The 25,227-nt window shown below is 33.7% G+C and overlaps 1 protein-coding gene across 6 annotated transcripts in view; it reads left to right on the top strand.

Moving 5' to 3' along the window:
* Window positions 1-25,227, top strand: part of Nipped-A (Transcription-associated protein Nipped-A) — a 494,348-nt gene that overhangs the window by 332,714 nt on the left and 136,407 nt on the right. For all 6 annotated transcript variants that reach the window (XM_069825168.1, XM_069825181.1, XM_069825178.1 and 3 more), the window contains exons 37-41: window positions 4,534-4,833; window positions 5,310-5,432; window positions 16,728-16,929; window positions 22,068-22,219; window positions 23,088-23,257. In XM_069825168.1, the coding sequence (XP_069681269.1) occupies window positions 4,534-4,833; window positions 5,310-5,432; window positions 16,728-16,929; window positions 22,068-22,219; window positions 23,088-23,257 (947 nt within the window). The remainder of the gene's footprint in view (window positions 1-4,533; window positions 4,834-5,309; window positions 5,433-16,727; window positions 16,930-22,067; window positions 22,220-23,087; window positions 23,258-25,227) is intronic.

The raw sequence follows: 25,227 nt of genomic DNA on the forward strand, positions 1-25,227 counted from the left end.
TATATTATAGTTTATCACAATACTTTACTTATTTAAAAAATGTAATACTACTACATTAACTACTCTTGAGTTATATCATTCACTCCTGAATCGTAAATACGAGTATAATAATCAACAGTAAACTGGAACATTCTGTCAGCTTCAGAGAGAAGAACGCAAAAAAAAAGTACAGCTTCGCAAAACTGAACATTTTTGTGTTGTTGTAAGTACATTTTGACACAAAATTATAGTTTTCGATGTACAAGAAAGTATAATATAATATATCAAATGGGACATTATATTTTCACCAATACTTTTTTACTACTGCCAGAGCGGGTAGAAGACGTTACTTCCTCTAGTTCAGTGGATCGTAGCCAAGTGGCGCTAGCCCTATTTTCAGTGCCCAGTTTCAAGATCACTATTCAAGTGAATGAAAAAGGTTTTTAAAAATAACCCATTAGATAAGAATGTATTGTAAAGTACTTAGTTACAATATTTTACTTCTTTAAAAATGTAATATTACTACATTAACAAATTTTGAATTATATAACACAACCCTGAATAGTAAATATAATAATTAAAATGGAACATTGTGCCGGCTTCAGCCAGAAATACGCAAAAAAAAAGTACAGCATCGCAAAACTGAAAATTTTTATGGCATTATAAAGTACGCATTGACATGAAATTATAGTTTTTATACACAAGAAAGATTGTAATATAATAAAGGAGACACTTTATCTTCACCAATAGTTTTTATCTACTATTTAGTCATTAGTTGCAGTTGTATCTGGTTTATACGTAATTCAGGGGAACAAAAAATATTACGTGCAACTTAGACTCATAAATTAAACTTCGATATTATATCTATGCTAATTTAAGTTTTGATCTTTTGAAATACCTAGGTTATTTTGTGTTTTGTAATATTAAAACAATTTGGTAGCACTGTATTAAGTAGTTGTATGCTACTTATTGGAGAATATTAAATTAACGACTTTTCCATGAGGTCTATTACTTTCTCATATGCTCGATTAGAAATCTTATGATGTGCAAACGTAATAAAATTGTAAACCAGATTAAGTTCTAGCCTAGATGCAAAGTAGAATTATACTGTACTTTTGTTACTGAAATAACTTTTATGTTAATTACGGCTGAAGTGCTATTATTAAAAATAAAATAATTAATAATTAAACATGTATATTTAATAAAGTGGAAGGTAGGTGCTTGGATTCAATTAGGAGTTCACAATTAGCACTTTAATACAGCACATTTTTTAACCGGCACATAGATTGAAAAATCTTCACATGTAGAAAGTCTATGGTAATCATCACAAGATAATCATTTTCTAATTCCAAAATATCGCTCTAGAGGATCCTAGTTAATTTTTTTCTGCTATCCCACAAGAATTAATATATTTCGCTAGTGCTCTGAATTGTCACTCTAAATAATTCAAGGGTTCTTTCTTAGGCAAACGTGTTCTTTATATTGTCAATTACGTGTCATATATTTTCTAAAATCGTGTAATGCTAGAATCCTTTGTACAGGGCAGACTTTGAGTTCAACGTATCTGCATGGTCGTTCATTCATCTTTGAATTCTTTTGTATTTTCACTTTCCTCGAACCCATCACAGTTTATGACTCTAAAAAATGTATCGATTTTGAAAAACTCACACTAAACAGCTGAAATGCTGGTCTGGAGTTCATTCACTGGAAGGAATTACGGTCAATGTAACTAGACATAATTTTGGGCATTCAGGTGTGGAGTAATGGTACATTAATGCATACAAGCGCATGACCAACTAAGGTGTTCTTCTGATTTTCGGGTGTCACATCCAATTATTTTTTACTCGGATATTTAACGATGCTGTATCAACTGCTGGATTATTTAGCGTCAATGGAATTGGTCATAGCCAGATGGTACTTGGTAAGGATACATTGTTATGAGAATGGATTGATGTCCTCTTCGTTGGATATTTTCTCTTCTTTTCTTTTTTTAAGATATCGAGGCAAGTTTGGGAAAATATGTGTTATAGCATGTGGTTTTGGTTGCCAGTTCTTGCGTGGAAGTCCTACCTCTTTACTGGCAATAATAAATTTATCGGCTCTTACAATCAAAAGTCGCCCTCGGTAGTGCAGTTGATATAGCGCTGGCTTTCAATGCTCGAGGTTGCGGGTTCGATCCCTGCCGAGATCGATGGCATTTAAGTGTGTTTAAATGCGACAGGCTCATGTCAGTAGATTTAATGGCATGTAAAAAAAACTCCTGTGGGACAAAATTCCGACACACCGGCGAAGCTGATATAACCTCTGCAGTTGCGAGCATCGTTAAATAAATCACGATTTTAAAAAATCACAATCAAAACCGCAGAAAAATGGATATCACAGATATAAGAACGAGCATACAGTTTTCTGTGTTCGTGGAATTGCTCTACACCACTTCTGACAAATAGACTAGTCTATGGATGGATAAAAGAAAGTCTCTTCCTTACAGATTATAGAGTATCTATAATTGGATTTACATCAAGAACAAAACAATTAGGCTTATTACTACTTGCTCACATAAACGATACAATAAAAATCACCCGAACACCACAAGAAATATCTTCTTAATTCCATAGCAGAACGAGTTCTACATGCTCTGTCCACAGTATTAAGAGGAAACCTGCAATCTTAGAACGATCGCCACGCCAATGTTTCGCTCAGTTGCCGCGGCGACACTAGGGGGTTTAAAAGTCCCATTAGACCCTTGCCGAGTTACCACACTTTCTATTCTAAACGCTCTGTGTACATTAAAAAAAAAACGCACAGATACGTGTGCACACACACAATTACCTAAATCAACAATAAGTATTTGAAATTCCACTACTAATTATGTTTAGGCGTAAAGACTTCCAATTACAACAAAAATTGTAACTTGATTTCAGGATAAACTTTAGTGACCCACGAACATAACATTTTTGTTCGTATTTCACAGTCGTGTGTTACGTATGTGACGTGTTTTTCTTGTAGAATTTGTACATAAATCAAAATGTTGCCCTTACAAGAAGTTGATTGTTATGTGATGTGTTTCACTTTTACATTTATGAAACATTAAAAAGTGGAATTGTTTTGAAGAAATATAAACAACTGTCCATTTGAGTGGAACTCTCAACCTTTCTTTGTAATAATTGTAATTAAGCACGAAATAATCATTGTATTACAGTTTCTATGCATTATAATTATTAACAAAGATCAGCACTTCATTATTATTTGAATTTAACATACAGAAGTAATGACTTATTTGTCTTAAATATGCATTCAAATATGTCATTTCTAATAGATAATTTCGCGCTCTTAAACCACAGACTTCTTTGTGCTTTTTCTTCCACATACATGTTGTTACACAATCAATGTCAGATTCAAAAAATTCAGATCATAACGAAAAAAATGACATATAACAAGCAGAGATTCGTAAGATTTTTCTTTTTCGTGAAAATGTCGCATTTTCGTACAATGACCCCCACATTGCAAAGGCAAAAGTTGTGATAGATCATTATAGAAGAGATATACAATGTGTCAGAAGATAAAGTTATTTATTCTGTAGACCTGGAGAAAGTGATAATGCTTCCTTGGCGTGACATGTTTATGTCAGTCACATTCACCCATAATTTGACTGTTTATAATGAGAGGTTTGTTTCAGTGGATAAAGGAAATAAATTACTTTCTGTAGCATGTTTGTTGCATGGTTCATTTCACAAGTTCCTCTCTTTCAGAATAAGAATTGGGCGTTCTTTATCTTATTGTGTACTGCACCAATAGTTCGGAGATTCTGCTGAAAAATTGAAGTAAAATATTTTGAAACGGCCCATACCTACATGTCAGCTGATCTCTTCCACCACCATATAGAAAAGTCTTTACAAACTATGAAAAAGATGTATGGTTTTAAAGCAACAGTAAAAATTCTTACTCGAACATTATAATCATTGATATGGGAAGAATTGTTCTTCATCTCACCAGTTATCATATATATAATAAATGACTTAATTTCATATGTTATAACCAACTGACATTTATATTGACTTTAGTTGAGTTATATAAATAAAGAGTTTAAATAAAATTATTATAAGGGCTTGTGCCCTGGCTTGCTCCTATATAAATGCAGTTACAACTTTCAAACTTAGTAATAGATGCTAGAATAAATAAAAGAAATTCTCGTAACTACATTTAATACATGAAGAGCTATGTTTATAGGATTAATTTTAATAAAATTGGATTTAGCACAACAAATTCTTAATAATACCAAATAAGTATTTTTCCCCAAGAAGTAACAAAGCGGGAAATATCAGAACAAAAAACATGAATTTCTCAATTTCAATAACTGTGCAATTACCCCTTCTGTGTCTAGTACGGTAGCATAGATAAATGGACTTCTCACTCCCAGAAGAGAGTTCATGTGAGACAGTTCTTGTCTAACCACAGCGAAAACACTAAAATATCAGAGTAATGAAGAGATATGACATTTTTTCTAATTATTTTGTGAAAGATAATATACACCACTGATATTAAACTGTTCTGCAGGTGAATGATGCCAACACAACTGTTGGTTCCCCAGGTGAATTGCTTTCACGTCGTTGCGTAGCACTGCTTAAAACTGCTCTGAAGCCAGATGTGTGGCCACAGCAGTGTGACCTCAAGTTGAATTGGTTTGACAAGGTGTTCGTGTCTGTTGAATCAGGTACACCTAATTATGGCAACATTTGCACTGCATTGGAGTTGCTCACATTCCTGCTGGGAGTCATGAAAAAGGAACAGATATTGACAAGTTGCAAACCTCTACAGAGAGGAATTGCAGCATGCATCACTTGCTCCAATTCAAAGGTAATAGCTCTTTCTGGTATAAGAACTTAAGGAGCTCAAAACTTGTTTGTTTTCAGCTGAAATAATTTTTGTTTTATTTTATTTTTATTATTATTATTATTATTATTATTATTATTATTATTATTATTATTATTATTATTGTTATTATTACGCATTGTATTCTTCACGTGACATAATTAGGAACATTAAATCCAGACGTTTGAGATGGGCAGGACATGTAGCACGTATGGGCGAATCCAGAAACGCATATAGAGTGTTAGTTGGGAGACCAGAGGGGAAAAGACCTTTGGGGAGGCCGAGACGTAGATGGGAAGATAATATTGAAATGGATTTGAGGGAGGTGGGCTATGATGGTAGAGACTGGATTAATCTTGCTCAGGATAGGGACCAATGGCGGGCTTATGTGAGGGCGGCAATGAACCTCTGGGTTCCTTAAAAGCCAGTAAGTAAATAACTGTATTATTATTATTTTGCAGGTCATCCGCCTTGTGCATGGATTATTGTCTCGTTTGATGAGTATATTTCCTACTGAGCCTACCAGCTCCAGTGTGGCTTCCAAGTATGAGGAACTGGAATGTCTTTATGCATGCGTCGGAAAGGTATGGCTTTAATATTTTAATGTTTTTGGCTATTGAGTTTCATAGTTTGGACAGTTGTCATTTAAAAACTTAACCACTTCCTGATTGTATTAAATGGCAAGTAGCTAATTTTTGTATCAGACTCTTATCATATATACCAGTAATAGCTAATACCAGTACCCGTAATTTTGTTTAAATTGTTATGCAGGTGACAATTTTTCTTTGTTTCTTTGTTTCTTTCTTTCTTTCCCGTATTTATTTAGTTATGTACCACATTCTGAAGGACCACATACAATACTCACATTTTTTAATAAACATACACAAGAGTGTTACACATTGCGAACTACATTAACAGAGTGAGTCAGAATTCTGGAATCACCCTAATAAATATCTAATACCTACTTTGTTAGGTTAATAGAGATGTTTCTTTACTATATGATCAATGAATCAAGCAATTAAACACACAATAATTCTAGCCATTCGTCATCTTTAAAACCGCCTTCTGGATGCAACTTTGATATTTTAAACAAAAGAAAGGTTATGTGACCACTGTATAGGCCTATTGTATTATTATGAGAAAGCCACTGGCAGAATCAGTTCTGAGATATCTTAATCACTTTCATGATATGAAATGTTAACTATTTTAATAATATCAAACGAACATTTACAAAATATGTTCAATATGATGTGTATACACAGTCATAGATATTTTCCCCACTCAGAGAGCATGCTTAAATATCTCAGAAATGATCACAGGCTTTAATGATGCTGCCTTTCATATATTCCATATTTTGAATTTTCACTGCATACACCTCTGATTGAGGTTCTGGTTGCAATATATGGGTCATTCTCACGAAACCCATCACATTTATTTCCCCTGCATTGATTTCTATAATATCTTGTAACTTGAAAAATGTCTCCTGTGTAAAGAAAACAGGACTATTACACCTAGTTATCCACCCTACACTTAGGTCGATATTACATTTTCTTACTGTCATGCATAGCTTGGAATAGCCAAACATGTGGACACCGTGGATGTCCCACACTACAAAATATAAATTTCAATTAATATCACCTTTAAAGTATAAGTCCGATTACAAAGAAACACATTGTATTGAAAAGTGCGTTAAAGGAAGTAAACATCACATATACAACAGTTTTATAAAAGTGCCCAATGTCACTACAGAAGTGGTGTAGTTTTTGTCCACGAGTTTTTAGCTTTGACAAGGAATGGATGATTCTTCGCTCTGAATTTGCCGCTTTAAAAGAGAAGTTCAATATGGTGCTTCCAGAACATTCGGAAGACGAAGACAGTGAATTGTCGGTGCTTTCTCAGACATAAAAAAAAATCTGCACTTGCGTATCAGGCTCAAAAGCAGCATCGAATAGCAAGTGTTTATTTTTTTTAAGTGCCAGCTCAACTATGCAAGGGGAGATTACCAACGGCTGGGTAAGTAATGATTTCATAGGCTATTTATGAAATATGATCGGAAAAATTAATATGCTTAAAAGTAATTAGAACACACCAGCGAAAAGTCTGAAATGTGGACACCGTGGCTGTAAACACCGTGCATTTATTAGAATGGGATATTTAGTTCACAGGCCATGATCATTATTATTGATGTGATGTTTATGATGTAGCTAGAAGAATACGGTCTCTACATAGTTCTATATGGATACAATATTGCGACTGTATCATGTATCTGTATTACACGATGAGTGGTGGTGAACTGACTAGAGGACGGAAAAAATACGAGAATAAGGGAAGGACAAGAAAAATAAGCTTAAAGACAGAAATTTATAAAAGTAAGAAATCTGACGTTTCAAGAAATGTCAAAAGTCGAAACATGCAACTTGCAAGGAAAATAGAACCAGAGTGTTTAATGATGGAAGCAGATCCTGAAAATTACGCTGCTTACATAACGTCGGAGAGTAAGATATGGGCTAAGAGAAAGAAGCAAGGAAAAATTAAGACAGTTTCAGCTATGACTAATAGAGAATTAAGAAAGCGAAGGAAAAATGAAGAGAATGGATGAGAGAATATTGCACGAAAATTAAGAACAAATATATTCAACAACGTAATCATAGTAATTTGGGAAAGGATACAAAAAGCTCTCCTGCTAATAAAAGGTACCGGTAGTGAAGTTATTCAAAAACTAAAAGCCGAAACATTAAGCTTAAACGTTTAACAGAAAAATAAATCGGAAAAGCTTTTTCACGTGTAAAAAAAATGAAATAGGCCTGTGCTATACTCCATCTCGTATCACAGAGAAGAAAAAAGCAAACCAATCTTCCTCAAGCACTACAGTTCGTACTTTGCTAAGAGGGGCGTCCAGTTCCTTCTGACACAAAGAAGAAGCTGATCCTTGGAGAGTTGCTAGAACAACAATTAAAATCATTTTCTTCTGTAGAATATAAAAGTAAACAATTGGTAAGACGCATCATAAGTCGCAAAATAATTAAGACTTATAAAATGCTGCAGCACTGTAAGAGAGTAGTTTCTCGCACAGCTGTTCGCCAAAATAATTCGTACAGACACAAGAGTAGCCACAGTTTGGAGTACAAGCATCCCGTGATACAATAAAGACGCATCAGTATAGTGGTGTAAAGAAAATAAAAATTTGTTAATTTTCAATTAATTGAGTTATATATGTAAATTTCAATGTGGTATGAGTCATTGAAAATTTTCTTTTGTGTAAAGAAGTTGGTTTGTGTCTTCTACAGAAGTGGTTCTTATTTTTTTGTAGGGCACAAGTGTGTATGTACTTATAAAAGAATCATAATTAAAGGTAAAATATTTATCATTATTGTTATTACTATAACCGTAAATCATTTCTTATATCTATTTAAATATCTTCATTAAATAAGTGAAATCAGTCACCGGCGTAGCTCAATCGGCTGAGGCGCTTGCCAGTCGATCCGGAGTTTCGCTCGGGCTTGGGTTCGATTCCCGCTTGGACTGATTACCTGGTTGGGTTTTTTTTTTCGAGGTTTCGTCAACCATAAGGTCACTGTCAGATAATCTATGGCGAATCCCTGGTCTCATCCAGCCAAATACCATCTCGCTATCACCAATTCCATCGACGCCAAATAACCAAGTAGTTGATATAGCGTCGTTAAATAACCAAGTAAAAAAAGTGTAATCCACTATGGTATTATTATTTATAAACATAAATTAATGCGTTTATAACTGTTAGTGATACTTCACATTATTAATTAAATATGTTTGCAAGCGAACATAAATACTTATTTCATTTTGTAACATGGCTCAATCGCATTATATCTAATAACAATCAATTAATATTATTATGAATAATTAAATTTGTGACTTATTTATTTTCACTATTGATTTCAAGTCGGTGTGTAAATCAAATTGTCTTTACCGAGCCATAGGAATAACCCACGGATTAAAACTGTAGACACCGTGGAGATGCTGTGGACACCGTGGAATCTGAAAATTGATTTTGTTTTATTTCTCGTAGCACACGAAGATTTAGAGTTGGCCACTAACACACCTGACTTATCTTTCACACCTTTAACCAATACCTAGCAAAAAATTAATCTCCTTACAATTTCAGTTGTTGCCATTTTTGGGTTCCAAAAGTGACAGGTTTCATGAGAATGACCCATATACAATAAAATCCCTCGTAACCAACAATACCAAAACAACGGCACTTTTGGCTAGGCCAAAAAAAAAAAAAGAGAAGAGTGGGACAAAGATGTGAGTGGTTTTTGTGGATTGCACATGCCGCATATTGTGATTACTCTTTACATTGTTCATGCGTGAAAACATAGACAGAAAACCCGTTATGTCCCTGGGGTAGGTCAGGTAGTGGCAGTAAGTTGCCGCTTTATTCTTCAAACAATGCATAGAGTCTATATCTTTAAATTTATCACTTGAATTTGCCTGTTTCGAGGGGGTGTTGGATGAGTCTAAATAGGAAAGTGCGACATTCTCTGTTCCTACAGTGCGTGAGAACGTCCTCACACTGAAGCAAAAGCTTGAATTATTCGAGAAAATGGATAGATGAGTTAGTAGATTCAAATTAATGGACGAATTTAAAATTGGAAGTTCAACTTCATATGCTAAAAAGAAATAAGACAGTCAACTTCGGCGATTCATAAGTAACATTCAATCTACGAAAGTTGCGGAAAATCGGAAAACTGTACATCAGTCCCACTGTGAATAAATAGATCATGTTCTATACAAATGATTCGCAATTAAAATATCTGAGAGAATGTGCATTTCTGGGCTGATTCTACAAGAAAAAGCCAAGGAATTGCACCAGAAAATGAAACTGCAAAGTGAGTGTGGATTTTCTATTGGGTGGCTTAACAGATTCAAAGAGAGACATGAAATCTGAAAACTAGACATGTCTGGTGAACAATGAAGTGCCAACGAAGTGTCCGCAGTTCAGTTTATTAATCAGTTCCAGAAAATTGTGTCTGAGGGTAATGTTAGTGCGGAACAAATATACAAGGTGAGGCAGAAATATCTCCCCATTTTCAACTGCACATAAAATGGAAAATATTGAAGTACAATATCAAACAGTAATTTAAATTTATTCCTTATTTTATGCCATTTTATCCTTCAGTTCAGTTCCGCAACACACTTTCAGATTTCACGTCAAGGATGTGTTTCTAGCCGCAAGACCGTAAAATTGTGGATTGCGTCTTTTCGGAATACAGCTTCAGCACTAAAATAGAAACCACCAGGGCGACCAAGATCCACAAAACATTGCAATTGTGCGTCAAACATTCGTAAGGAGCCCACAACATTTGGCGAGAAAAGATGCAGCAGCTTTGCAATTAAGTAATCGCAGCCTTAGGAGAATTTTGCAACAGGATCTTAACTTTCATCCATACAAAATGGTAATGGTCGATGAACTTAAAGATTGTGATATGGGAAATCATCTGAGATTTGCTAGACAGTTTCTTGAAATCCTGTCCAACAATATTGTTCTGTTAATGTCAGACAAAGCACATTTTCATTTGTTCGGAAGTGTAAATAAACTGAACTTGTTGTTCAAAACACTTCTTAACTAATTTAGAAGTGCAATCAGTAGATCAAAAAGAATTGTAGTGTTGCAAGGTATGATATGTAAAAGTGCCTTGTGTAGCTGCTAAATTACGTTGACTACTATTGAAAACCTTTTTGTGAAAAAATGAAGTTATTTGATTATTACTAGAACTAGATGCTGCCATATCTGCTTCCTTGTATTTAACTGTTTTTACATGTTGAACAATGTCACTCTTCCATGAGCAATACTAAATTTAGAACAACACTTGGTACAATAAATATCACTTTCTGATTTCTTTTTAAGATTTATTTTTCTAAGTCGTGATTTCGTGATTAAATATGCTTTTCCTCTTCGGCATTTTTATCACAAAACTACTATTAACAGGGCGAAGCTACGTTCATGCAACTGGGTATTCTGAAGTTCATACCTTATATTTTTTTGAAGATAAATTCCAGTCTGCGTGTTTTTTGCTCTGCAAAGATGTCAATGATGCGTTCTTTGAAGATGTCGTCCCTGGAAAGACTGTTTAACAAACCCTTCTCAATAGCCAGAGTACTCAAATTGCTCAGTCTAGAATTTGACATGGAGTTCCTTAAAAATGTCATAACTCTCTTCAGTGCACTCATACTTCGTTCACTCGACGCAGTACATACAGGGAAGTTGAGAATCAATCTTATGAGCTGCACTGTTTCTTGATAGACAGGCCATTGTTCAAAAAATATTTCAGCAACAAACCTGCAGGCAAATGCTTTGTTTGGTCAGAATAAACGTTCGTTAGTTCATTTTGAAGGTGTTCACTGTCAAAGTATGGATACTTTTTTTACTAATGCACTCAACTTACGTGACGGAAACACTGATATATAAGCAGGGAACTGTTTTTCATCGAGTAATTCAACAAAATTAAAGTTTTTAAGATCTTCAAATCTCGATTCCATCTGTATCACTATGATATCAATTATTTCAAAAGCTAGGACTTGTAGTATCATAAATTATCCTGATCCTGCCTGAGTGCCTTGGCATCTTTGATGCACTCCTCAACAGTTTCCTGATTTCTAAGAGATTTTACATTTGTTACAGCAAGTTTTACTTCATGATTGCAAATGCTGATATCTTTATTTGCAACACAATGTATAAGTGGTTAATGTAAACAAATAATATTTTCCACAGTTGCGAGCATCGTTAAATAAACCATAATTTAATTTTGTACGGGGAAGGTAACTATATACATAGAAGTCACAATGATAAGAGGATAGATAGGATGGAGATCATAATAATAACAAATTACAATGAAAGCAGTAGTGATAGTGTATTGGCAAAATTTTCTAACAATAACAATAAACGTACAGTCTGTAACGTTTTATTAGATTTGGTTTTCTTAACTTATCGACGTTATAGGTCTATTTACACGAGTTCTGAGTGTACTTCTACTGTCACGGTGTTTGGCAGGATGGTATCTATAGAGGGCTACAGCTGGTTGGGAGACATACAAGTTGGATAGTGACTCGCTTCTTTGCTTAACATTTAAAATTTCAGAGGCCAAAAAGATCTGCAATACTTTTTTTAATACCATAATTTTTCACACACTGACAGATTGCAGCGTTGCCAACCATGGCCGAATTCGGCTAAATGTAGCTTTTAGCAGAATGGTCGTAGTCAAATGGCAAAGTGTAGCCAAATGAGATTCGATCGAATGACAATTTGTGAATACTCAGTTTTATGTGTAAACACGTTCTTCTATCAAATTTTATTTTCTCACACTCTAATAGCCATAAGAAGTTTCTCGCTTCCTCAAAAAAATTACGAAAACATAACAGAAAATTTAAGGTAGGACTGAATTCTGAACACTGCGGCCATTATTTATGGCAAGGAAAACTTTATTATTTTCAGTTTTCTTTTCCTGTTATGTGAATTGCACCTATTGTTTAACAGTCAATTCCTGGATTCGTGAATTCACTGACACCTGACAGTGTCTTTATTGAGAGTCGACTATGCAACAAAAATGAACTGGCCCTAAACTAATGAATGACATCCAACACATCCGCCTTCCAACATTATAACCAGGGAAAGGATTTATATGTAAATACATATTTACTTATAAAGCTAATATAATTTATATTTTGCATTATCTTTATGTTTCACAATGTGTAGGGTTGAAAAATCCTACTTTTATTTTCCATATTTTAGAGTTTAGTACATATTTTCGTTAATTTCCATATATTTTCCATATTTCATATAAAACAGTCCATATTATATTAGGTTTAACAATAAAACAAAACAAAATTCCATTAACTTTTAAAAATACATTTCAACAATAGAGATTTAAACACATGTTCAGTAATCCCTTTAACATCAGAGTTATTTGAAAATTAGCAGTCCTATCAACAATGGGAAAGTAAGTTACAAAACTGTATTAATTTAATTTAAAATTTTTAACAGACTTCAGTTGTGCAGCTCAACAGTTAAATGCCAGTCAGAGTACACATAGGTTCAGTTTTGTAAATCATACTATAAAGACGGTAAATATGCCAAAAGTACGTCATTCAGTCAATTTAAAATCAAAACTAACAAGTTACATTTCAGAATTTAAAGAAGATGGTTTATCAACTGACAATAAAATATTATTTTGTAATTTGTGTCAGTGTGCAGTATCATCTACACAAAAGTTCCTGGTGCAACAACACATTACAACTAGTAAACATCAGGCCAACAAACAACTAAATTCCAAGCAGAGACAATTGTTTTTAACACAACCAACAACATCGAATGTAAGATCTGAGTTTAACATCGACCTGTGCCGTTCTCTCATCTCTGCTGATATTCCTCTCTACAAACTAAAGAATAAGGTCTTCAGGGAATTCCTTGAAAAATATACTCAACATACAATCCCGGATGAGTCAACACTTAGGAAGACGTATGCTCCATCCATCTACGATGAGACAATACAGAAGATAAGAGATGAAATTAAAGATAGTTCAATTTGGGTTTCCATTGATGAGACTCCCGACAAAGAAGGTAGACTTGTTGGTAATGTAGTTATCGGTTTGTTAAGTGAACAATATTCTGAACGAATTCTTTTACATTGTGATGTTCTAGAAAAGTGCAATAACAAAACTATAGTTAAACTGTTCAACGAAGCTATGGGTATCCTGTGGCCAAAGGGTATTATGTACGATAATGTGTTATTCTTTATTAGCGATGCTGCCCCTTATATGGTCAAAGCTGGACAAGCATTATCTGTTGTATATCCTAAATTGACTCATTTTACTTGTGTGGCGCATGCATTTCATCGTGTGGCAGAAGTGGTCAGAGACAATTTCCCTAAAGTAGATTTGTTGATTTCATCAGTGAAAAAAGTATTTCTCAAAGCTCCCAGTAGAGTTAACGTGTTGAAAGAAATGTACCCTGAAATTCCATTGCCACCAAAGCCAATTTTAACTAGATGGGGTACATGGCTAGAAGCAGTTGAATATTATGCCGAACATATAGACTCTATTAACAATGTTCTCCTTGCATTGGACTCTGAAGATGCAGTCTCAATTGATACTGCGAAAACAGTTACCTGTGACATAAGTGTGAAGAATGACTTAGCTCACATTCAGCATACATTTTCATGCATCATAAAAACGCTCAAAAGTCTCCAAAATAGGCACCTTTCACTATCTGAAAGTTTTGAAATTATAAATAGTACTGTGGAACAACTGAATCGTGGTAGAGGTAAAGTTGCAGATGCAGTAAGAGCTAAGGTGGACACTGTACTTTCAAAAAACCCTGGATATGAAGAACTACAAAAGGTTGTTGCTGTGATGAGTGGTGAATCAACAGTTAAGATTAACTTGGACTTATCCCCAGCAGACATTGTGAAATTGAATTATGTACCAGTTACTTCTTGTGACGTCGAACGCTCTTTTAGTCAGTATAAATCTATCCTCAGAGACAATAGAAGAAGATTCACTTTTCAGCACTTGAAAGAAATGTTTGTAACCTATTGTTATGGTAACAGACAATAAAAATTGTGTTTTGTTGAAACTACATTGGAAGATAAGGTACGTCCATTATATTTTTTGTTTAGTTTGATTAAAATGTACCAATATTTAACGTACATAGTCATTTTTTTATAATTTTAAGTCCATATTTAATTCCATATTTTGGTAAAAATCCATATTTAATTCCATATTTTGGTAAAAATAACTACATATATATTTACATATTTCATATATTTTTAGTCCATATAAATCCGTTCCCTGATTATAACTATAGCATAGGTCATGGATTCTGTTTCTGAATGTGTGTGGCTTCATTTCCTGAATTTCGGGACGTTTTTAGCAGATTCGCTAGTATTGAGGTTGGTAACACTGAATGACACGCTTTTTTTTTTTTTCGTGACCCTTTCTATTAACTTTTTCTTTTCTCTTTTTCTGTTTTCTGTTTTTCAGCTTTCTTAAACTAGTACGTACACAACACCCATGCCCAAGGCGGGACTCGAACCCACAACCTTTCGGACGAAGCAATAGAGACATCGTGCCCCTACCGCTTGAGCCATCCAGGTCGGCAACACATTCAGAGTCTAGGCTCTTCACAGAGCTGTCTAGCATTAGTGACGTTTGCAAGCACTCCGGTTGGTGCATGCGCATATGCTTTCTCTATCTGCTGTAGCGAGCCTGGTTTGAAACAGTATCACTCAGTGAGTAGCCACAATGTAGTTGTGCGCTGGTTCCGCGCCGAGGAGCTGGCGTCAATCCTTCCATAACTGGAGAGTGTAATACTAGAGAGATTTCATTTACCTACTGTATACCAATGAAAACAGGAAAATGTAAATGCGCTTATTTCTTGAAAATCCAATGGGTATTCTAAGGCTCACAGATTACCCTTCAGCTTCGCCCCTGACTATTAACAATCAACATCAACAATATGATTAAATAAATAATTTATACTCCACATCATGAATTGAGATCTTCAAGTAGACTGAAGGTTAAGCAGCGAATAGAGAATATTAAGAATGGAGACTCAGTGAGATTTCCCGACCTGTTTTTTTGTGTGCATGCGTGAGGTTGGTGTATGATTCCACTTTCAAATGTTAGAGGTTGACAGTTCGAACTCTGTGTCCATAGCCACCCAAGTAGTTCATAAAGTAGCCAAACAGTATTACCTAATTTCAATGGCTAATTCCAATCTCAGGGCTGTCCATCTAAGATTATAACCTATAACCAAAAATATGTAATTCATGTATTTTTAATGTAATATAAACTGAAATAAATATTGTAAAATACGATGATATATAGAATTTTCAATAGCCATTCCATGGTTCCTAAAATACGGGACATTTACGAGATGCAAAGTAAAATACGGAACAATTATGTGTTTTTTTCGGACCCATAAAGAAAAGGGGACAAGGCTCTTAAATATGGAACTGTCCCATAAAATACGGGACAAATGGTCACTTTATTAATATAGTAGGCCTATATTCAAATCCAACACTGAATTCATAAATACAATATTTTATTTATTTATTATTTTTTGTTAAAATTTCATAGTTATTTTTACAGGTGAAGTTGTGAATCTCATGCCCAACTTTCAACTTGAAGGGTTAAGAATTCTACCACTATGATATTTAAAATAACTACTTTGAATCATTTAAAATATTGTAGTAAAAATTACTTGACAGTAATTAATTCATAACATTAAGTGGAACCTAAGTAATAGCCCTTTTCATATCTGTTAGTGTTTGTTTCTTCTGTTGAGTTTTTGAACATTGTAATTATTAATTATTTTTACATTTTTCTAAGTCATTTAAAAGCATTGTTGTTCTGATTGAATTTTAAATTTTACTTTGTCTACTTTGATATTTGATTTGGTATTGTATTTTAATTGACGTGTGTACGCAGAGAAGGTTGTATTTCTCTCACATATTATTTTATTCTCTTTTGCTTTTTAATTTTGTATCACTGAAACTTTATAAATCTTTTGGTGATGAGGAAAGTGGGAGTAGAGGGGATAGGGTATGGGAAGGAGAGGAAATCGTTATATGTCTGTGTGTTTGAGGACATTTTTCTATTTTTCATATTTTAATGTTATTTGAACCTTCTTTCAGATGTTATTTAATTTTTATTTATCTTTTCGTTATGCATAAAAAAAGATTAATTCATATTATGTGTAAACCATGTTTGTGTTTAATCAGGATGCAGCTTCATAAGGAGAATAGAATAATTTTCTTTTTTCTCATATTTTGTTTCAGAAGTACTTAACATATATATAATATATCTATCATATTCGATATTGCTATTGTAATTTTGTGCAGGTGGTATTTGAGGGACTGGCAAACTTCGAAAAGAGTCCAGGTGCTAGTCCATCTACATTGTTTGGCACACTGATGATGCTGAAGGCTGCTTGTGTCAACAATCCAAGCTACATTGATCGTCTCATCACACCGTTTATGAGGGTTCTACAGAGAATGGCTCGGGAACACATAACACCCACACCTCCTCATGAGACCAGTCCAGGTAAAAATATACTATAACAGATTCAGGTGTTTAATTTCATTTGATTAAACAAATTTGAATGATCTGACTTAAGTTAGTTAGTTAATAGATGGCTTCCTTATGCAATGACACATCCAAGTATTCAGCATTGCTCCAAGGTTCCTGTGATGATTTCGTAGAATGTTCACTTATTGATCCCGTGGAATGAGTCTCCTGGGAGGATGGTACACTGCAGTAGTTTCACACTACTGTTGCAGTGGCGAGATGTTTTTGTTTAGTCAGTTGTCCAAAGACAGTTTTGAACCTCATAAGTGACATCAATAAGGCATTATTCATGAGGCAACTAAGCCAGAAGATATTGGGGTAGGGTGATCAGTTTCTTTCCCTCTCTATTGCTTGCATTGCTGACTAGTAACATATTTCACTAATCAGACTTCAGATGTATACAAACAATTGTTCTTCCTCTGACATATATCATCAAATGAGATGTACTGCCTTATAATAGATGTACTTATCAGCCAGAACATCAGTCAGAAGTATGGCGAGATGATGCTTGCAATTTATATTTCATTGAAAATGAGAATGACCCAAGAAAACTATCCCATTGTTCGTCAATTTCCTCTTGCACTCATTTGGATAAACAACGTTTAATAATATATTTTGTTAAACCAGACGTTTGAGATGGGCTGGGCATGTAGCACGTATGGGCGAATCCAGAAATGCATATAGAGTGTTAGTTGGGAGGCCAGAGGGGAAAAGACCTTTGGGAAGGCCGAGACGTAGATGGGAAGATAATATTAAAATGGATTTGAGGGAGGTGGGATATGATGGTAGGGACTGGATTAATCTTGCTCAGGATAGGGACCAATGGCGGGCTTATGTGAGGGCAGCAATGAACCTCCAGGTTCCTTAAAAGCCAGTAAGTAAGTAAGTAAACTAGACACAAAAGTATAGTACCTCTTAAGTTTAAATAGTTTAACACAGTATCTTATAAAAAGTTGTTAATTTATTCTGTCCTTATTTTGATGCAAAACTCTTCGCAGAAACTACAGATAACTTAGGTCTTCCAAGTGGATAGTTGAAATTACTTTAATAACAATGACGATCTATCTTATATGATTTAATAGTTTTTTGACTCAGTCTCGGATTTCATCTTTTAAGTAAGCATGAACAAAGTATTTCTCAGGAGAAGAATATACATTTACATGACATTCAAACTTGAACTTCAATAGTGCAGCTTCACTATTGATCCATAACGTTGTACACAGTAAGGAAATTACCTGATATACATATTTATTTGTTCAAACTTACAAACCGTTCACAACAGGTCACATGTTTTTTTTTTTTCCTTCAAATTACAATCTGAAAGCACAAGGAGGTTAGAATATTAGAGAACTCATTATGAGCTTTAAACTGTAAAAAGAAAAGAGAGTAAAAGAAATGATGTGTAAATAATAATGATTTGTATTTCATGAACAAATTGAAATTGACGTTTTGAATCCTGATCAGTCCTTGGTCGTGACCTGTTAATCTTCTTCTCGGAAGTAGTAAAGAGCAGATATGCATCTTGAGCAACTTTGCCAGTCAGTTTATTTATATTTGTTAAAAAAATGTTTCTTACCTTCATCATAAAACTTACTTAGATTAATTTATAATAAGCATTTTGCTACTGAAAATCTTCTTAATCAAGGAAAGTTAAAAAGTTGCAGTAGGGCCATTCTATGAAAATGCGACATTTTCACTAAAAATAAAAATCTCACGAATCTCTGCTTGTTATATGTCATTTTTTACATTATGATCTGAATTTTTTGAATATGACAACACTGATTGTGTAACAACATGTATATGGGAGAAAAAGCACAAAGAAGTCTATGGTTTAAGAGCGCGAAATTATCTATTAGAAATCACATATTTGAATGCACATTTAAGACAAAGAAATCATTACTTCTGTATGTTAAATTCAGTTAATAATAATAGAAACTGTAATGCAATGATTATTTCGTGCTAGATTACAATTATTACAAAGAAAGGTTGAGAGTTCATGTGTCATGCTCAAATGGACAGTTCTTTATATTTTTTCAAAAGCATTTCATTTTTTAATGTTTCATAAATGTAAAAGTGAGACACATCACATAACAATTAACTTCTTATATGGACAACATTTTGATTTATGTACAAATCCTACAAGAAAAACGTGTAACACAAGTAACACAATGACTGTGACACACGAACAAAAATGTTATGTTCGTGTGTCACTATAGTTTGTCCTAAAATCCAGTTACAATTTTTGTTGTTATTGGAAGTCTTTACGCCTAAACGTAATTAGTAATGGAATTTCAAATACTTATTGTTGATTTAGATGAGAGAGAGAGAGAGAAAAAGAGAGAGAGAGAGAGATTTTTTTTTTTTTTTTCCTTCAATGTACATATACTATAGGTTAAACACTCTTGAAAATGTGTGTTCCATAACTGTTGTAAAGGGGAAAGGAACTGGCCACGCTACCCCATTATCTCCCATCCTAGTTGCCTCATAAGTGATGCCTTCTTGGTATTACTTGTGAGGTTCACACCTGTTGTTTAAACAGTTGTAAAAATATAGTGTTTAGGCCTAAAATTAGTATAAAACATTTAATTTATGCCTAAAGTTCGTATAAAATATTTATTAGTTTTTTTTAATTTCTTGAATTAAAAACTTAAAAAAATTTGATTATGTTAATTTATTTCCTATAAAAACAAGCTTATATAGTACATTTTTGTTGTAAGTAGGTAGCCACCATAATAGTCTTATGTAGAAATAAATTGGTGTAATTATTTGTACATTAGGTAAATGGTACTAAATTTCTGATATTAATTTAAAATCGTTTTATTTAATAACATTAATTAACTTACCCTAGGTATCATATAGCAATTCTAAAAGATAGGCCTTTTTTAGATCTATATTAGTTGTTCTATTGATACCATAAATATCTATACATTTTGAACGTATTTTGATAGTATTTTCAAGAATTTAAGTTGGACTGATTACTTGGTTGGGTTTTTTTCCGTGGTTTTCTCCAACCATAAGGCGAATGTCGGGCAATCTATGGTGAATCCTCAGCCTCGTCTCGCCAGATACCATTTTGCTATCACCAATCACATTAACACTAAATAACCTTGTCGTTGATACAGTGTCGTTAAATGACCAAGTAAAAAAAGACATCAAATATACAGGGGGAGTTACAAAAGCTTGTGGTGGCGAAGAATTAAAAGTATCTGTGATGTTCAAGGAAGGGAAGTAGTACAAATGGCTGACATATTGGTATATTCGTCATATTACATTACACAAGAAATGTCACCACATTTGGTTGTAAACAACCGTGGATATTCTAAATTTGAAGTGTATTTTAGTGTAATCTGGTGTTATTTTGTATAATAAGAACTGTAGGCATAATGTAGAAGCCTTTCACAAGAAATGATGCATTATAGTGCATTTAAAACAATTAGTAACCAACATGACAGAAATGTTCGTGTGTTACAACATATTTGCAATATTTTATTTCTTAATGGCACTTATGTTTTTTTTTTTTTAAGTTTGTGATTTAGCAGTTGCATGTACTACACAAGTGTCTTAATTTTTTGGAAAACAACTGAATGCATTTATGTCATATGGCACAATAATATGAACATTTTCCATTTTGGTAATAAATCAAATGGCAAGAAAATGTTCTTGTGTCACACCATATAATATTTCATATTTTTTACATTATTAATTATTCCTTTTCATTAAAAATTTTTGTTTATATTTATGAATGCTTATGTTAAAAGACAGTAATGTCTTTTTCTTGAATTACTAAGTATTTAATTAAATTTTCTGTGAGATCGTAGTTAGTTACTTCAAAAATGTTATGTGTGCCACTATGGAATGACCCAGTAGTTCTTTCCCACAAATGCTCCTTACAGAAGTTATCTTTTCTTCAGTAAAGTAAAACTTCAGTTAGAACTAGAAGTGTTGTATGCACGAGATGACCTTCAATTTTTTTTACAGCAAAAAAAAATACAGTTCATTGTTAGCACAAACCTAGAGGATTGCTTTTCTGAGTACACCAAGTTTTTGTAGGGAATAGATAAACGCCAATGATAATCACTAATGCTGAAAGAAGTTTCTCACCTCAGAAAAGATTTACTAAAACTGTTTTGAGGAACAACATGGGAGAAGAAAAATTGGCAGCCTTAGTGACATTAAGTGTTGCCAACATTGTCCAATGTCATGGGGATTACTTGATCTGCATCATTTTCTCCCTAGCTTTTAAGTATGGTCTGTACAAAACATTACAGAATGTTGTTCTAATCACCTCTGTTTCTCCATCGAAGTGGTTGGCATTATCTTCTAATGCTATGTATTGTGTGAAATCTCTACAATACACACCAACTCCTGCTTCACTTCTGTTATTCGGTGAGGACCCATCAGTGAATTTTCTCAGCCACTTGTTCTCTGAATATCTTCATGTATTGTTGCTATTGCAATAAACGTCATTTCAAGAGCTATGTCTTGTTTTTTACTGACTGGTTCCAGTAAATCGATCTGCTCTCAATATCAACATATTCTAGAGGGTTAGTTAAAACTGTTGTTGCTGTGTCATTAGAGATAATATTTGAGTACTTCTCAGTTTTAACAATTGTTTTGAATGTGGTTTGAGTTTTCAAACTGATTTGACTTGTGCCTCCTGGATAGTGCTAAATGGACAATGCTTCCCGTGAACGAACTTGTCAGTGCTTTTCTGGAATTCTGGTAGTATGTCACAAGCCAAAAGAATTATGATAGTGACATTTAGTGTGGAAAAGAAATTCATCAGATCGATTTTGGAGTTCAACAACTGAGTTATCAATTTGTTCGATATTTGTAAGGATCACATACTAGTAGATTAGTCAGTTGTGTTTATGCATAGTACATTCATGTCCGATTTAATTATGGACTTTTGTTACGCTCATCTTCAGTTGTACCCATACACACCTGTCATTATACACCAGCCCTATCAGATGATAGTGTAATCTATTTTATAGGTAATCACCAGCACTTAGAAAATGAATGAACAACCATTGGAATTCAAATGGAAAATAAACTTCCTTCATATCTTAGGTGACAGTATTATATTCTTTAATGCTTTCACTTATGTTTTACAGTGGCAAGTGAACTTCTGATTCTAAGCTTGGATCTTGTTAAGAACAGAGTTGTGGTAATGGGTGCAGAGATGAGAAAAGCTTTCATTGGATCTGTTCTTGTGGGGCTTATAGAGAAGAGTCCAGACATCAAGATCATGAAGGCCATCACGAAGGTATTAAACTTTATAGTACTCATCGTAAAGAAGTATCAATAATTGAATAAGTCAAAGAAGAAAAGGTATAGAAACCACAACCATTGTGTTTTATACTTCTGTACAAATTCAGTGTTGCTAAATCAAGAAAACAGAAAAATGTATCAAATATTAAAAATAATAAAATACTCCTTCCTTAACAAAAACAAAACAAAGCTAGCTCAACTTCTAAATTCTGTGTTCAAACTGGTAGCCTTCAGCTGCTTGAAATGTGCCAGTCGATTATGGAAACCATGTAAGAAATAATTTAACCAGGCTGTAGGAATATCTTGCACCACTTCCATTATTATACCACACCACTCTTAGAGTTCTAAATGGTCTTCAGTGAATGGATTAATATATGAACTTAAAATTTTCTAGCAGTTATGCTACAATTGCGTCAGTGGCAGAAAAATTCTAGCACAGCTTTACTAAAACTAGCCAGTACAAAAGATTATAACATAAGTTTTATTGTATTCATTAAACAATTTTTATCCTTTTTTACTAATTCATTATAGGTATTAATTTTTCTGTGTAAGGAAGATCCAGTGTAGAAAATCACTTTCATTCACTGGCACTTCACAGTGCTCTTAATTTGAACAGACTAGCTTTATACAAATCTTGAGTTAATAATATTATATTGATTCGCAGAAGATAGAAACACAATAATTAATGGAACTCAAGAGTCAATAAATGATTTTAAGAACAATGTGACATTAGTAATTTGTTGAGCAGTCTGGTCATTGGCTAAATTAATTTAATACTCTATTATTAATTGTTACTGCACATGCCAACACTGCTTATGTGGTAATTGTGAAGAAATTAACAGTTTACACTCTTCTTATTCCAGATGTTGGAGGACTGGATGAAAAATAAGAACCCCATCGCAATGAATCAAGCTCCAACATTAAGAGAAAAATCGATATTGCTCGTCAAACTGATGCAGTATGTAGAAAAAAGGTTTCCAGATGATTTGGAGCTCAATGCACAATTCCTTGACATTGTAAACTACATTTACAGGTTTGTCAGCACTACATATAATTAAATTGTATCACAGAGGGAAGAATAAAACTGGACAAGTGAAGCTGACTTATCACAAGTTTCGATAATGTGACATGTTCGGTGTTTTGCAATTCATTGAATATCCTTGGGAGAAAAGTCTCATTTTAAGAGTATTTCAAGCAGCGAAAGTGAAAGTTACGAGAAAACTGCCGATTTTGACACTTTTGGCCAGTAAAGAATTTTTATATACTGGATGTTGAAAGTACCATTGTAAGAATAATAGTAATAATAATAATAATAATAATAATAATAATAATAATAATAAATTAAGCTTCTTTTATGAAAAGGTTTCCAGATTTGACGAAGTGTAATATGTTGTTCTTGTTGTTGTTTTCTAATGCCAGGCGTTTGACAATGAAGTCATTTGACCTCTTGCACTCCAATATTTTTCAAAGATATTATCATGACCAGCCACTGAAGCACAGATTTTGAGGTGTTCCGAATCCATTTCTTGGTTTGAGTTGCACAACGGACAGTTAGGGGACTGATATATTCCAATTCTATGCAGGTGCTTTGCCAAACAATCATGGCCTGTTGCTAATCTAAATGCAGCTACAGACGATTTTCGTGGTAAATCGGGAATTAACTGTGGATTTTGATCCAGAGAGTTCCATATTTTCCCTTGGGATTGTGTTATCAAATTTTGTTTGTTGAAGTCTAAGTATGTAGATTTAATAAATCTTTTCACAGAGTAATACGTAGATTTAGTAACATGTCTGTAAGTAGCAGTGCTACCCTTCTTTGCTAAAGCATCCGCATTCTCGTTTCCCAGGATTCCACAATGGGATGGTATCCATTGGAATACAATTCTTTTATTGAGTGATGTTAATTGAGAGAGCATTTTAGTTATTTCTGCTGTTTGAGATGAAGGTGTGTGTTTAGAGACTAATGATAGAATAGCTGCTTTGGAGTCTGACAATATAACTGCATTTTTAAATTTACTGATGTGGCATAGAAGATTCCTGAGACTTTCACTTATTGCAATGATTTCTCCATCAAAACTTGTTGTTCCATACCCAAGAGATCTATAAAGTGAGAAGAGACAGCACGTAACACCTGCACCGGCACCTTGTTCTCTGGAGATCAAGGATCCGTCAGTGTATAAATGAAGCCAGTTTTGTGGAGGGTATCTAATATTAATTGTCTCTAAAGACAATTGTTTTAGTATTTCAGTGTTTACTTCTGATTTCAGTATTTCTTCTGTTAAATTTAGATTATATTCCATATTTAATAGAGTTAAAGGGTTTGGTTTAATTTGTAGGTTTTCTTTTAAGTTCGGGATATTGATTTTCTGTTTTAATTCTTGAGCAATGGATATGAAACTTTTTTGAGTTTTCAATCTACAGAGAGGACTGTATGAATGCCAATTGTTTCCTGGTAATCTAATAAGTTTTTCATATAGAATCAGTGCTTTTTCTTCTATTGTCATTTTGATGCTGTTAATATTAGTGAGGAATCTCATAGAATCTATTGGAGTTGTTTTGATTCCACCAGTAATGAGTCTAAGAGCTTGGTTTTGAACATATTCTATTTCGTTTATCAAAGGTGAAGTAATTAAAATTTCTCCGCAGTATGTCAGCACTGGCTATATAAACATTTTGTATGTAGTGTTCAAAGTATTCCTAGAGCATCCCCATTTCTTTCCTGCTAGTCTTTTTAGAAGGGAGAATCTTTTACGAGCTTTTTCAGAAATGTATTTCAAATGGTTGCTCCATGTTAACTTACTATCGAAAATAACTCCAAGATATTTGGATTCATAAGTCCTAGGAAGGTGTTGGCCATTGTATTGGATATTGAATTCTCTTTCTTTTTTACCAAGTGAAAATATTTGATAGTTACTTTTGCTTAAATTGAGTGTCATCAAATTTGATGTATTCCATTCATGTAGTTGATTTAGAGCTTTAAGAGCAGAATTTTGAATTTTGTCT

Source organism: Periplaneta americana, chromosome 1 (assembly GCF_040183065.1).
Source record: "Periplaneta americana isolate PAMFEO1 chromosome 1, P.americana_PAMFEO1_priV1, whole genome shotgun sequence".
Classification (NCBI taxonomy): Eukaryota; Metazoa; Arthropoda; class Insecta; order Blattodea; family Blattidae; genus Periplaneta; species Periplaneta americana.